The sequence below is a fragment of the Arvicanthis niloticus genome, chromosome 1, assembly GCF_011762505.2.
Source record: "Arvicanthis niloticus isolate mArvNil1 chromosome 1, mArvNil1.pat.X, whole genome shotgun sequence".
NCBI classification, from domain to species: domain Eukaryota; kingdom Metazoa; phylum Chordata; class Mammalia; order Rodentia; family Muridae; genus Arvicanthis; species Arvicanthis niloticus.
The window spans coordinates 11,525,578-11,540,143 of NC_047658.1; the positions used below are offsets into that span (position 1 = coordinate 11,525,578).

Genomic DNA, 14,566 nt, shown 5'->3' on the forward strand with positions numbered 1-14,566 from the left:
CCTGTGGGCGCTGTCCCGGGCTGCGAGGGCCGCGAGCGCACCGACAGACGAACCGACCGACGGAGGACTGGCTGCGGGCCGGACAGACGGGGTAGCGCAGGGAGCAGGGATGAGGCGGGACAGAGACATGACAGGCCGTATACAGCAGTCAGGCGGGCGCGGGAACCCCGGACCTGCGCCCTCGCCTTCCCCGGGCCCTGGCCCTGGTCCGGGCTCCTCGGAGCGGGTGGCGCTCAAGAAAGAGATCGGACTGGTGAGCGCCTGCACCATCATCATCGGTGAGTGGGGCATACATAAGGTGGAAGGCATGAGGGAGCCCCTTTATGGCCCTCCCTCACTACGATCATAAGACCACAGGGGCAAAGGAACCCTCCGAACACCTGTTGCCATAGTTGGAGAATACACTTGATCCCACTCAGAACAGAACTTGGCAGATCAGTCACAAAGGCTCTTGCCCTCACCTCCCCAACCTCTCTGAAAATTTGAGCCTGGAAGGGGTGGGGGCTATCCTTGCTGCACTCACTTGGCTGTGGGGCTTCATCAAGGCGATTCCCCTGTTCCCACCTAAGAAACAGAAATAATTGCTAGGCCCACCTTGAGTAGCAAGTTCTGAGCTGCAGGGCAGCGTGTCTGCATCCCTACTGTGTGCCAGATTCAAGTGCCAGGGAAGTAAGGCCATCCGTTCTTGGAAAGCAGGAAGGTAAATGGCCCGGTAGAGCCTAAACCAAGGGTTAAAGGCCTTGGAGCTGTCTTTCCTGGCTGAGGTGGCCACAGAATCCAAGACGAGGTTGTGAAGTAGTCGATGATTGTGTAGCCATGGGCAGACCTAGCCTCCAGGAGAGTACCCACTCAGCCCTGGGATCTGAGTGGGTACTCTCGTGGTCTGGTGGCACCTTACTGGGTGCTCTTGTAGCCTGACCCTCTCACTTTCCCTACAGATGGTGCTTTCTAGATGGGTAGAACACCCAGGGACAAGGTTGGTGGTGGCAGCAACCCCACCTCTTTCTGTCCCTTGACTCTTGGAGAACTGCACTAACCCTCTTGGGAAGGATCTTTTCTGATTCCCTGTGTCCAGGAGTTGGGGGTTTAAAAGATCAGTAAATGGGGTCTTGATTGTCCTCTTCCTCAACCAGTGGGAAGTGGCACACAGTAGGGCTGCAGACAGGGCTGCAGACAGGGCTACAGCCAGATCATTGTCTTTCTACTCTTTGACTCCTGGAGATGGAGAAAGGCTAAAGGACTCAGTGTGTGTGTGTGTGTGTGTGTGTGTGTGTGTGTGTGTGTGTGTGTGTGCGTGCGCGCGCGCACACACATGTTCTTCACCTTCTGCTTTGTGCCCTCCTATGAGAAACTCCAGCTGGAGAGATGTGGTATCTCTTGGGTATCTCCTGCACTCCTACCCAGAGTCACCCCTGAACCCAGCTCCAGAGACTTCCACCATCTTGTCCTCCTCCTTCTAGAATGGTTATCTATCAGGAGCTGCTCCTGATGTCCCCCTAGCACTCCTGATTATCTGATTATAGGAAGAATTGAGCCTGGGGGCCAGACCAGAGTAGTGGTTAGAGTAGTAATAGTTGTTTCCAGACAACACAATAGTCAGGGTATTGTACCCCTCCCCCCAAAAAGGGAAACCTACTTATCACTGGTGGGGCTGGCTACAGTGAGAGAGAGAGAGAGAGAGAGAGAGAGAGAGAGAGAGAGAGAGAGAGAGAGGCATCAGAGGCTGCCAGGGTTCCAGCCATCTACAAGAGGATGGGAGTTGTGACGTAGGGGAGAGATGGTCACCCAGTCCACCACTTTGCTTCTTCTCCAGTTCAGGCTTTGGAGGAACGGGGGTGTCCCGGAGCTTGGCTCTGGGCCGCCAGCTCCCTTCCCATTTTAGCCTACTCTTGCTTCACTGCTTCCTCTTGGCCTCCAGAAGATGAAGGCTAAGGAGGGTGAAAGTCAACTGTGCCAACCAAGGATGGTGGATTCAGGAACAGAACTCAACCATTATCCCAGCCCAGGGTACTGGGTGCTCTCCCGGGGGACCAGGCTTAGGGAGCTCGAGAGTTCTGTCAGCCAAGACACCGGGCCAGGCAGGAGACAGAACCAGACAGGGGAGGATTGTCCTCAACTAGGTGACTGGGGAGGAGGCCAGATCTGCTCTGCTCCCCCTCCTGATGCCCCAAGGTTTCAGCGCCTACCCCTGCAAGGCCCTGGGGCCACTTCTACCACAGTACAACTCTCAGTCCTGGGTTCTTCTCCATCTGCTTCTTCTTTATTCCTAACCCAGGAGCTTGATCAAAATCGGAAGTCTCCAGTGTCATACTTTAGCATTATGAACATAGAGAACTTCATATCCTTGTCTGTGAGTGATCTGTTACTCTCTGGATATTTCCAGAACATCCAGTGGACCCTCCCAAATGATGCACCTTACCAGTATATCAGAATACCTCCTCTTGTTATAGTGTGGACTTACCTTCTTTGATTCTCATGCTCACCCTGTGGTGTGTTGCAGGTTTTGTACCCATTACACAGATGGAGAAACTGAGGTTGAGGGTTAAATGGCACTGTTTGCAACTAGTGAGCTCAGAATTTGGATTCAGGTTTCCAGTGGCCTTTGTGCTATGGAGGCTTAGCAAAGTGAAGACCCAACTCTGGCCTTTTGATAGGCGGAGGATTGAGCTGAGGTCTCTCTCCACTGTGCAGAAACAGAGCCAAGAACATGGCAGCCCTTACCATGGCAGTGCCCATGGCGTCTCTGATCCTGAGTTGGAGACTCAGCTATTCCCCTCACATAATCCACAAGCAAGGAGGGTCATCCTCAAGTCTCAGGGGCTGAGTCATGGTGGCTCTGCTGCCCAGGCCATTACCTCCTACTCTCCACTTGGGATTCAAATGTCCAGCACATGCAGGCGTATGAAAGTCAGGCCCAAATGTACGCAGAGACGTGAGGGGCAACTGCATAAACCCCATCTTTCTAGAGGCCCCTGTCATCCAGCCCTGCCACATGGTCTAGTATCTCCAGGGCCAGAAGTAAATGGGCCTCTGCAGACACTCTTCCTACAGGTCCCGAGGATTCTTCAGACCCATTGACAAGTAAAGAAACTGAGGCCCTAAGGCTACAACCTGCCCAAGGACAGATGTCTTTAGGATACTGCAGGACACCACTGGAAGTCAGAGCAACTCCAGCCACAAGGCTGAGAGCATCTCTCAGCCCCAGAGACACTAATGTATCCATTCCACAGTACCAGGTGTATTGAACATCCAACAGGGGACAAGGCATCCTGGTCCCTCTGCTGAAGCTGATGTTCCAGTACAGTCAGTCAGCAAACAAAACAAATGGCCAGGCATGTAGCTAGTGGCCATGATAAGTATTGGCCACACCACTGAGGCAGGAAGGAGGGCAGGGTCCAATAGGGCTTGGTGGTAGGCTGTGAGCTATGGCAAAGGCTTTGCCTTTTTCCCTTTAGGAGATAAGACCTGTGGGAGGGTTTTGACCCAAGAAAAGATGGGATAGAACTTAGCTCACTGAAGAGAGGAGGTGGGGATAAAGGTTACAGAAGGGAGGGTAGGCAGGAAGCCACTTGGGCAGAGGCAGTGGTGGCTGGAGACAGGGCATTAGTGGAGGGCTGAAAGTTCAATTCTGGTTGTGTTCCTGACAGACTGATAGCCAGCCAGGAAAGGACCAGCGTGACACAGGTGGTGGCTGGAATTAGTATGGTTTGTCTTTGATTGGTCAGGACAACTTCAGGAAGGAAAAAAACCACAGAAGGAATGGGAAGTCGGGAATTCTGTCTGGAGTTATAGGAGAGAGACCCGATCGTGGAAAGTTTGTGGTCTAGGCCCAGTTCAGAGGAAGGTCCTCGCTCCGGTTATAAATTTGGAAATTGTCATCAGGGGACAGGATGAGGTCTCTAAAGGGAGCAATTATGGAAATAACAGAACCGCCGGGCAGTGGTGGCGCATGTCTTTAATCCCAGCACTTGCAAGGCAGAGGCAGGCGGATTTCTGAGTTCGAGGCTAGCCTGCTCTACAGAGTGAGTTCCAGGGCCACACAGAGAAACCCTGTCTTGAAAAAACAAACAAACAAACAAACAGAAAAGAAAAAAAAAAAAAGAAATGACAGAACCAAGGACCTGGGACCAAGGCCTGGGCAACCAGGGTTTAAAAGTTAGGTTTAAGATGAAGTACATGCAAAGAATTCCAAGAAACAGGACATGGGGTATGCACCTGGCATTCATGCACTGGAGAGGGTCAGGAGTTTAAGCCTAGCCTGGGCTACATATTGAGATTTTGCTAAAACAAGCAAAAATAAAACAAAAAAACAAGCCTGGGGAACCCATGTCTTAGGAGCCTAGTTGGGGTGCTGAGTGAGCTGTGTGCAATAATCTGCACAGGACACCATTTAATTGAGGAAGGTTTAAGAGTCAGATTGAGTATCATAGAGTTTTTTGGTGACCATGACAAAGACTGGGCTTGGAGACTGGGCACTGGTAGGCTCCCTGGGCTTGGTGGGATGAAGAGATCCCCACATCTCTGCTTATCCTCTCTCCAGAGAAAAGTGGGTTAGGCTGGAGGTACACGCTGGCTGATTAGCAATACAGGACACGTCCTGGATGTCCCCACTCACCTCCTTGGTATTCTACCAAGACCTCAGAGGGGCCACTGTCACGACAGGGAAGAGCTTGACACACACTTACTAGAAAGGCCTGGAATGGTGGGGCAGGCTCCACCCAGGTCTCAGCAAAGTTCAAAGTGCTCACCCCAGGGTGCTGGGTCTCCAGAAGAAAAGCTGTCTGGGGCTCAGGGATCCTCCTGTGTTTAATAAAACAGTGAGATTCATAAGCACTTCCCTTGGCAGCTGTTGGGCAGGATCAAAGCATGCCAATGTCTAAGTATTATTAAGAAATCTCTTTATATTCATGCCCCCAGTCTGTGCCAACGAGGCAGGAAACAGATTCTTGGGGCCAAGATGGGTGATTTGGAGAGCGACCTGGGGGTGGGGCTGCTTCGGAAAGAACAGTGATTTGGGTTACTTGCAACAACAAGGGACAGGGGATTGATTAGGATCAATATCCTAAATAATGTGCTTCCTCTCTGGCAAAGTCATATCAGACCAGCTCTCTGCCGCCCTCTAACCCGGTGGCCCCAGTAGCAGGTGGAAGAATGGGACTGCAGAACAGAACGCTTGCTAGAGGTATACCCCCATGTGTGTTTCTGTGGATAGGGATGTTGCCAGTTTTCTGACCTCCTTAGCCTTCCTCAGGCAAACTGCATGTACGTACACACGCACACGCACACACACTCGCGCATGCACATTCTCACACACCATGGGCAAGCAAGTAGCTCATTCTGAAGATTTGACCTCTGCAGTCTACCCCTGTGACCTCCACAGTCTGCCACGGCCTCCCAGAAATAGGTCAGCAAGCACTGCAGCAGTCACAGGGAACAATGGCCCGTTCTTCATTCCTCCTGGAGGCCAGTAAGCCCCATCAGGCCAAACATCTTAATATGATAAACCTTCTCAGAGAAAGCACAAGGAAGGAGGGGGCTTGAGAGTCCTACCTGTCTGCCTGGGAGGACCAACAGGAACCAGAGGGCAGTTATCCCTTTAAATAGACAGGAATGGAGAGGCCTCAGGACCCACCTCTTTCTGGCTGTCAGTCAGATGCTCACCTAAGCACTTTTAAATCTCCATCCCACACCTTCATACCTTGGTCCTGTTGGGTCCTGGGTTCCTCCTCCTCCTCTTTCTCCTCCTCTCTGTCTCCATCTCCTCTTTTTTTTCTTCTTTTCCCTTCTCCTTTCCTTCCTCCTCTCCCTCCTCCTTTCTTCTTATCCTCTTTTTCCTCCTCTTCCTTCTCCAGTGCAAGATTTCTCAAGGGCTGGTTGGTTCACTGCAGGTCCTTTTCCAAAAACAGATCTCCTGGGCTTGAACATGGGACCCAAGAACAGAGTTCTTAGCCCACTACTCGTAGTCAGAATGTTCTAGAACATCAGTTCTATGGACTCTCCCCACCTCAAGCACTTAGAACCACTCTCCTCAGCATTCTCTCACCCTTTGTCACTGTCTGCTGCTTACCCAAGCACACCACCCTCGTGGCTCCCTGCCTCTATCCCACAGGCATGGTGCCCAGAGCATCTAGCAAAGCATCATGGTCTCTCTCCCACTTTCAAGCTCAAACCTGAAGCAGGTGCTACAGGTTGTCCTGGCAGAGTTCTCTGATTCCCCATAGGACCTCAGAGACACTGGCTAGCACACATGGTCCTTTGAGCCACAGCAGAGTTTTGGGTGGTAGCCTGAAGCCACATGTCTAGAATAATTGTGCACCCTCCACGCACTCTCAGTCCAGCACTGGAGTCCCAGCCACTTGGCTAAGAGCTAGTGGTACATCCTTGACCCCAAAGACCCTCTGTGAGGCAGGGCTTCCACAAGGGCTGCTGCATGAGGTTTTACCAGGCTGAGTATGTAGAGTGATGGAGTCTTCTTCACAGGAGAAAGTGCCTTACAGGAGGGGGTGACTTACAGGAAGGATGGGGTGCTGTGGAGCCTTGGGTGCCCCCAGCTCCAACATACCCAGCTCCTTCCAAGGCCACCCAACCCCCGCTGGCTTCAAACTTCACTGGCTTTTGGCAAATCCTGTTCCGCCAGGTCCTGAGAACGGCTGCCTGCCGGACGAGCAAACTCAAAGGCCCTTTACAAACCCAACAGCCCACCCAGGCCCTGGGCCCCTCATCTGAGATATATAAGGCAGGTCATCTTCGACTTCTCGAACCCCAGCTCCATTCTCAGAAAGCAGACCAGGGACGCAGCTTACCTCTGAGTACTGGGACACAGGGATTATTCCATCCTTATCTGGATGTATTTAGGGCTCCTGGGATGTGACCAGAACACCAAGTAGGGTGTCTAGGCTGTCCAGACTGGAAATCTGTGCCGGCCAGGGGTGGGGGTGAGGGATAGCAGGGTAGACCTGGAGTGAATGCAGATTGGCAACCATAGCTGTGTCCTCTGCCAGATCCGCCTGTGGACCTAACAGGTGGAGTAAGCAAAGTACACACACACTCACGAACACACACATTCACACTCACGTGAATGAGTACACACGCATACTCACACGCATACTCACACACACTCACAGACACACACATACACATACATGCACACTCATATTCATGCTCACACGAACGAGTGTGCACGCATACACACACATGCACACACACACACACACACACACACACGCACACATTGCCCTACTAGGTGGGGGCTGAGCTGCTGGCCCCACCAGTGCTGGCTCTTTCTTTCATATAGCCAGTGACTCTGGAATTCTTTCCTGTGCGCATGCCCTGGGGTTAAGACAGACTTTAGTGCACATCCTGGGGCTTGGACACAGACGACTGACCCTCTGATGTCAGTTACAAATGTGAACCTGGGGTTTAGTGCCTTTGGGCTTGCCCGCTCCCCTTTCCAGACAGGTCTATAAAATGCCCTACTGTAAAGGCTCAGAGAGATACAGGCATTGAATCTTCCTCTGGCTCCCAGCTTGACATTTTCCCAGGAACCTTCACTAACAGCTACTAAGGACACCTGCCTTTGCTGTGCTCTGTGTCCTGCACCCGTGCTCCCTGCAGGAACTGAGTAAACTAACGTATGACCCATCATCCTGATGTCCCATGTGGCCTCCAGGTGTGGGCACAAAGGATGCCGAGTCCTCATTTGTGAGGTGGAAACAGAAGGTTCTGTTCATCCCTGGTGTGGGTGTCTGTGGAGGATTGGAGAATGGCAGGCTCCCAAGGCTTCATGCAAGAGAAAAGTGCCGGAGTTGTGGAAGGGTTGCCTGATGCCCAAGCAAAGGCATCCCCCACTCTTCCATAGAATAAACAACTGTGGGATCCGGGTGTCTGGGAAGGGGTCTGGTCCACAACTTCTGCAGAGCAGACCCTGTAATGAATGAGATTCTCAGCATCCTCTTAACCTAGGACTTCTTAGCAGACAGAGCAGGGTGGGGCCATGGTTGGGTATCGTAGGATTCAGCACCTGCGTGCCTATTGGCCTCTGGCGCAGGCCACAGAACTCAGCAAGGGCATCGACCTCAGTACCTGCCAGTGAGGGTTCCTGGAAAAGATGCCAGGCTGTGAGCCAGATGATGGCTCAACACCTGCATCTCTCTGAACCTTTACAGTGGGCCATTTTACAGACCATCCTGGATAGGGGAGTGGGCAAGCCCAAAGGTTCTATGCCCCAGCTAGAGTTTTGCATGTCATAACTAGCAGCAGAGGCTGGTGTCCAAATACCAGGTGGGACAGAAATCTCTGTTATGGCCTGTCTCAACTCTACCATGATCGCTGCTATTAGCTACTGGTACCCATGTCCCTCCTTCAGCCCGTTGACCCTTACCTAAACACGTTAACAACACCAGGAAGCAGGGCCTTTGACCGGTGTGTGTGTGTGTGTGTGTGTGTGTGAGGGAGCATATCTGTGTCCTTGGCCTGGTAGGAAAAGAGGAAACAGAATATGAAGGAATCAGGTAAGAACAGGCCTGTTCTTGGGGCAGCACCTTGGTTGCTACTCTTCAAGACGCCCCATGAGTTTGACCAATAGGATAAAGGCAGGCAGATGAAAGACAATCAAGGTCTTGCTGTGGAAGGCCAGCTCCGGACAGGAGGTGGGAGGAGAACAGATGCCTGAGTGGAGGACCTGAGCCCAGGCTATGTAGATTACACACAGTGCCTACTCTGCCATCGTTCAGACGGCTGCGGCACCTCACTGCCACCTGGAGTGGGAGCCAGGGAATAAAGGAATTCAGGAACTAACTCTGGCAGTGGGCCTGGCCAGCTGGGCAAGTGCTATTCCCCATGCCAGAGATAGAGAAAAGCCAATGGTGGCCCTAGAAAGGGCCTGCCCAGATCTGAGAGGCTCAGTGACAGCCATCCTGTGCCTCCAGATCACCCGCCTGCCTGCGTTCCTCCAGGGATTAGCCTGGCTAGATCCTTCACAGAGGTATCCTCCTCCTCCCTCAGGAAGCCTGAGGCACAGAAGGTGCTCCATTCTCACACGCCCCGTCTCTCTCCGCAGGAAACATCATTGGCTCGGGCATCTTCATCTCACCCAAGGGTGTCCTGGAACACTCAGGCTCCGTGGGTCTGGCCCTCTTCGTCTGGGTCCTGGGTGGGGGCGTGACAGCTCTGGGCTCTCTCTGCTATGCAGAGCTGGGCGTCACCATCCCCAAGTCTGGTGGGGACTACGCCTATGTCACTGAGATCTTCGGGGGCCTGGCTGGGTGAGTGTAACTCTCTGGCAGGGCCAGAGATGTTCTCTGTGCTGTTGAGTGGGGGGTCAATGGTTGAAGTGGTTGGGGGTATCTGGCAGACTTCCACAGCTAGGGGGGACAGCATCAATGCCCACTCCATTTCTCTGGTATCAGTTAGACCAGTGCTTCTAGGCCTCCCTAATGCTGTGACCCTTTAATATAGTTTCTCATGTTGTGATGACTCCCCAACCATAAATTATTTTGTTGCTACTTGATAACTGTAATTATGCTACTGTTATGAATCATAATATGTAAATATCTGATATGCAGGAGATCTAATATGTGGGTCATGTGAAGGGTCATTTGACCCCTAAAGGGGTCGTGACCCACAAGTTGAGAACCACTGAGTTAGACTCTTGCTTTCTCTGAGGTGTTTTTTTTTTTTTTTTTTTAAGTTTGTCTTATTATTTTCCCTTAGCTGGGTATTCTGGGGCAGTCTTACCATGTAACTCAAGCTGGCCTTAAACCCACAATCCTCCTGCATGTACCTCCTCACTGGTACCACAGGTTTGCCCACAGCAGTGCACCCAGGTCTATGTCTTATTTCATCTTTTAAATGGAACTCCTGTCAGCTCTGCTCCCCTTGGGTGTCCTCCCATGTAATTCATCCTGGGAACACACACACACGCACACGCACACGCACACGCACACGCACACGCACACACACACTGCACAACATCAAGTTTTTCACAGAGCAGAACAAACCCTCAAATGGTATTCATGCTAAAAGACCCTTGCTTTGAGGAGTTGGCAAAAGTCATACGCTTTTGTCCATGCAGCAGAATGGGATGCTTCCCATGTAGGGAAATGCCATTTTCACAGCCTTGCAAGAAAGATGTGCCCCTTCCACAAAAAGAGCATCTTTTCTAGGTTCCGAGTGTATGCTTACTCAAAGGATGTGGTCCTGGGCCAGGGAGTCTTTCTGCTATGGGTAGAGGCAAGGTCAGGTTCATAGCAGGTTGATGAGATGGGGAGACTGAAGTTGCTGTAGTTTTCCAGACAAGTTTGATGAGGGTTCTTAAGATCACAACCTAACCCAGTCATTTAACAACCTAACCTAGGAAGACATGGTAACCGATGTGTCATGAGGGTCAGGTGGGTGCAGTGGGGTGACGCCCACTATCACATTTTAAAGGCTCTATAGATGATGGTCTCAGTGATAGAGGAGGAGATTCTTTGCGGTTAGACTTGTATTATTGTGGGGGACTGTAGCAGGTTGAGGGAGATGCTTGATACTGTGGACCTGGAGATAATACTCAGAGAAGGTGAGAAAAGGCCCTGATTCCACTTCAAGGGCAGCCAGAAGATGCAAGGTGACTATTGATCTATAATGCCTGAGAAGCCAAGGATTGGGTTAAGCAGAAAGGGGGTGGAGTAGGAGACATGGCCACAGACCTAAGGTGAGGATCAAGAAGCATGTCCCAAGGGACGCCTCACCTTTAAGAGCTAACACCATTCCCGAGGGTACAAGCAGGTTCCCCTGTTTGGATAAAGGCAGTCTTTGAGCATATACCTAAGGGATGCTGCTGATATAAGGGACATAAATCTCTCTTCTTTGAAAATCAAGGCAGAAATATTGCTCAGAATCAACCATCTTAAACCACAAAGTGCTCGAGAGCCCTAGATAATGCTACAGCTTGAAGGCTGGGCTCAGGGAGCAGCCTGGGATCAGTTGTTCTGATAGCACCTCCCTAGCCTCTGGCAGCTCACCAGTTCTTGGAGGCTGGTCCTCATCTATCCCAGATGCTCACATCTGGAGCAGGCAAAGGGCGTGCCTGTGCCATGCTGGCCCTTGATTGCTCACAGATTCCTCCTGCTCTGGAGTGCTGTCCTCATCATGTACCCCACCAGCCTGGCTGTCATCTCCATGACCTTCTCCAACTATGTGCTTCAGCCTGTCTTTCCCAACTGTATCCCCCCAGCCACAGCCTCTCGAGTACTCTCCATGGCGTGCCTGAGTGAGTGTCCCTGAGCCTCTGTCCCCACGGCAGCTGGATGCCCCACCCCATGATATTCTCGATCCACCCTGCTGGGAGGAAAGTGGAGAGGGAGCTTCTAGCTGCTATCACCTGTAGCATCAACCTTGAGACCCAGGGTTCTCACCGCTGCAGAGGCTGTTCCTCTAGCCTAGATCTGGCTATGGGCCACCATGAGGGGCTCAGCCTCAGGTGCCCACACCCCTTTCTTCTCCAGTGCTCCTGACGTGGGTGAACAGCTCCAGTGTACGCTGGGCCACACGCATCCAGGTTATCTTCACTGGTGGGAAGCTGCTGGCGCTGTCTCTCATCATCACCGTTGGCTTTGTCCAGATCTTCCAAGGTAGAACCGGGGTGGGATCACTGGAGAGACTCGGGAGACTGTGCTAACCCCTGACGTCTGAACTCCCCAGGACACTTTGAAGAGCTGAGACCCACCAATGCCTTCACCTTCTGGATGACACCATCTGTGGGTCACCTAGCCCTGGCTTTCCTCCAAGGTTCTTTTGCCTTCAGTGGCTGGAACTTCCTCAACTATGTCACCGAGGAGCTGGTTGACGCTCGCAAGTGAGTGAAGCACCCACTCAAAGCAGTTGTCATCACAGATCTGCTGTGAAACTCAGACTGGTTGTCTACTGACCATGCTCGCTGTCATGACAACAGCCTTCAAAGAGAACCCTGAAGCTATGCTCTTCCCTGTCTGCAGCTGCAACTGGGCCCCTCGTGAGGCCTCAGAAAGACTCAAATATCATTTTCCAGCTGTGTTTAGTGATTTACATCTGGCTCAAAAGTATCCATATGCACACAACATAGTTTTGAAGGATAGAGCCCGTGATGTTCCATCTGATTCTCAGCCAGGAACCTTGACAGGGACAATGGCAGCTGTGTAGGCAGGGGCAGGTGGAGGGTCTCCAGGGCGACATCAGACCTGAGGGCTAAGTTCTGAAGGCATCTGGGAAGTTTTCTAAGCTGATTCTGACCTCACAAGTTTTTTCATTTGTTTGTTTGTTTGTTGTTTTGTGTTTTTGTTTTTTGTTTTGTCTCTATCCAGACATTAATTAGATCCTTCCCTCAGGAGATGATGTGTCCTCATCCAGGTGGCCTCCACTCTCATATGTCCCTCCTTCTGTTAGCTGGTGCTCAGACAGGGGTTTGGGGGAAAAGGCAGACAGCAGTATGTCCCTGTCCACCCCCTGGGCAGATGCAGATGAGACTCCAAGGTCCCCTCACTATACAAAACTCCATCTTTGCACCAGGAATCGACGCTGACACTCCAATCTCTGTCTGCAGGAACCTACCTCGCGCCATCTTCATTTCCATCCCACTGGTCACCTTTGTGTACACATTCACCAATGTCGCCTACTTCACCGCCATGTCCCCCCAGGAGTTGCTGTCCTCCAATGCAGTGGCTGTGGTGAGTAGGGATCTCAGCCCTCTCTGCAGCCCTTACCCCAACCCCAGCCTGACACTTGGCCTCTTTTCTGTACCCATGCAGACCTTCGGCGAGAAACTGCTGGGCTACTTTTCGTGGGTCATGCCTGTCTCTGTGGCACTCTCTACTTTTGGAGGGATCAATGGCTACCTGTTCACCTCATCCAGGTGACTGGTCTGATGAGGAAAGGGGGAGAGGATGATATAGGTGAGACAAAACAGATGTCTTGCTGTGTGCACGCCATGCTAAGGACCCTGGGAAGGGAAAGCTGAGACTCTTCAGTAACAAATGTCTGATCCCAATCTTGAAGTAAAGAAATCCAGGAGGCAGACTGCATGAGGAGAGCTGGTAGGGCCTGGGGGACAGAGGCCAACATGACAGCTGGGTTCTAGCAAGCAGCAGAGATGCCTGAAGGCCAAGCTTCGGCCCTTATTCATCTCCTTCCCTGTGCCTAGGCTATGCTTCTCTGGAGCCCGAGAGGGACACTTACCCAGCTTTCTGGCCATGATTCATGTCAGACGCTGCACCCCAATCCCTGCCCTCCTTGTCTGTGTAAGTTGGGAAACCCAACCAGCTAGTGCAAGTAGCCAGGGACACCTAGCAATGGGGGCTTGGGGGCTAATGGCCAAAACTTATTCCTGCCTATAGTAGATGAGCCTTGGAGGGTGGGGATGGGCTGGGACTCTCCTGACCTCCAACCTGAGTGGGAAGGCCCAGAGCAGCCTACAGGGATGACCAGAAGCAGGTGGGAGGCCAGCTGTCAGCCCTCGGTCCTCTCCCAGTGCGGGGCCACAGCGGTCATCATGCTCGTGGGTGACACATACACACTCATCAACTATGTGTCCTTCATCAACTACCTCTGCTATGGAGTCACTATCCTGGGCCTGCTTGTGCTGCGCTGGAGACGACCGGCACTCCACAGGCCCATTAAGGTGAGGCTGGAAATAACAGGGCCACCTTCATCTAAGTTGAGCATTAGAGGCTGGTGTGGGTAACAGTGATAATGACTACAGAGTTTGCAGAGTGTAGGGCTTTCTATCCACTGACATATTCTCTCCTCTAACCCCAAGAAGCAAGTGCTTTTAATATCCTCAGTCCACATACAGGGACAATGAGACTAAGGTCACATAGGCTCCCAATGACAAGCCTGCTATTCTCACGATCCCACATGAAAGGGTGACAGAAAAGCCTCCCATCTGTATTTGAACCCTGAAGATTGCCTGAAATTGGAAGCATAGAAAGATAGTTGACCTGCAGCCAAATGTAAATAGCCTTCTATGTATAACTGTTACAGATAGCTCAGCACTGCTCAAACAGACAGCCGCAGCAGTTCAGCCAACTGGTCAACCCAGGAATTGCTCTCCAGTGCACTGGGTAGCTGCTAGAGGGGCCAGCACAGAGGCCCCATTCCCAAGAAATGGAGGAAGTGCCTTTGATTCCCTAGGTAGCAGGAGAACTAGGGTGCTGCCCTGGGTGCTTCTGTCCATCCTTTCTCCGACAGGTGAACCTCCTCATTCCTGTTGTGTACTTGGTGTTCTGGGCATTCCTACTGGTCTTCAGCTTCATCTCGGAGCCCATGGTCTGTGGGGTCGGCGTCATCATTATCCTCACTGGGGTCCCCATCTTCTTCCTGGGAGTGTTTTGGAGAAGCAAACCAAAGTGTGTACACAGATTCACAGGTGAGAAAGGTCTTGCCACCATGCCTCTCATAGGCAGAGGTGGGTATCTCTTATGATCCCATCCCAGAGCTGGGGCCTTCTACCAGTCTGGCTGGTGACGCAGGACCCAGTGACTTTCCTCAAAGCTTCCTGCTACATTCAGATGTGGCTGGGATCCATCTGCAAAGGAAGCAACTGCCTGCCCAA

General features: G+C 52.0%; 1 protein-coding gene across 2 annotated transcripts in view; it reads left to right on the forward strand.

The window, feature by feature from the left end:
* The window catches only part of Slc7a10 (solute carrier family 7 member 10), a 14,837-nt gene continuing 271 nt past the window's right edge, over positions 1 to 14,566 (forward strand). Inside the window, exons 1-10 of one of the 2 annotated variants that reach the window (XM_034497846.2) lie at positions 1 to 278; positions 9,059 to 9,263; positions 11,100 to 11,251; positions 11,487 to 11,612; positions 11,683 to 11,836; positions 12,560 to 12,683; positions 12,765 to 12,868; positions 13,157 to 13,253; positions 13,484 to 13,633; positions 14,203 to 14,380. In XM_034497846.2, coding sequence (XP_034353737.1) covers positions 110 to 278; positions 9,059 to 9,263; positions 11,100 to 11,251; positions 11,487 to 11,612; positions 11,683 to 11,836; positions 12,560 to 12,683; positions 12,765 to 12,868; positions 13,157 to 13,253; positions 13,484 to 13,633; positions 14,203 to 14,380 — 1,459 coding nt within the window. In that variant the 5' untranslated portion in view covers positions 1 to 109. The remainder of the gene's footprint in view (positions 279 to 9,058; positions 9,264 to 11,099; positions 11,252 to 11,486; positions 11,613 to 11,682; positions 11,837 to 12,559; positions 12,684 to 12,764; positions 12,869 to 13,156; positions 13,254 to 13,483; positions 13,634 to 14,202; positions 14,381 to 14,566) is intronic. The other variant, XM_034497855.2, reaches the window with a different exon arrangement.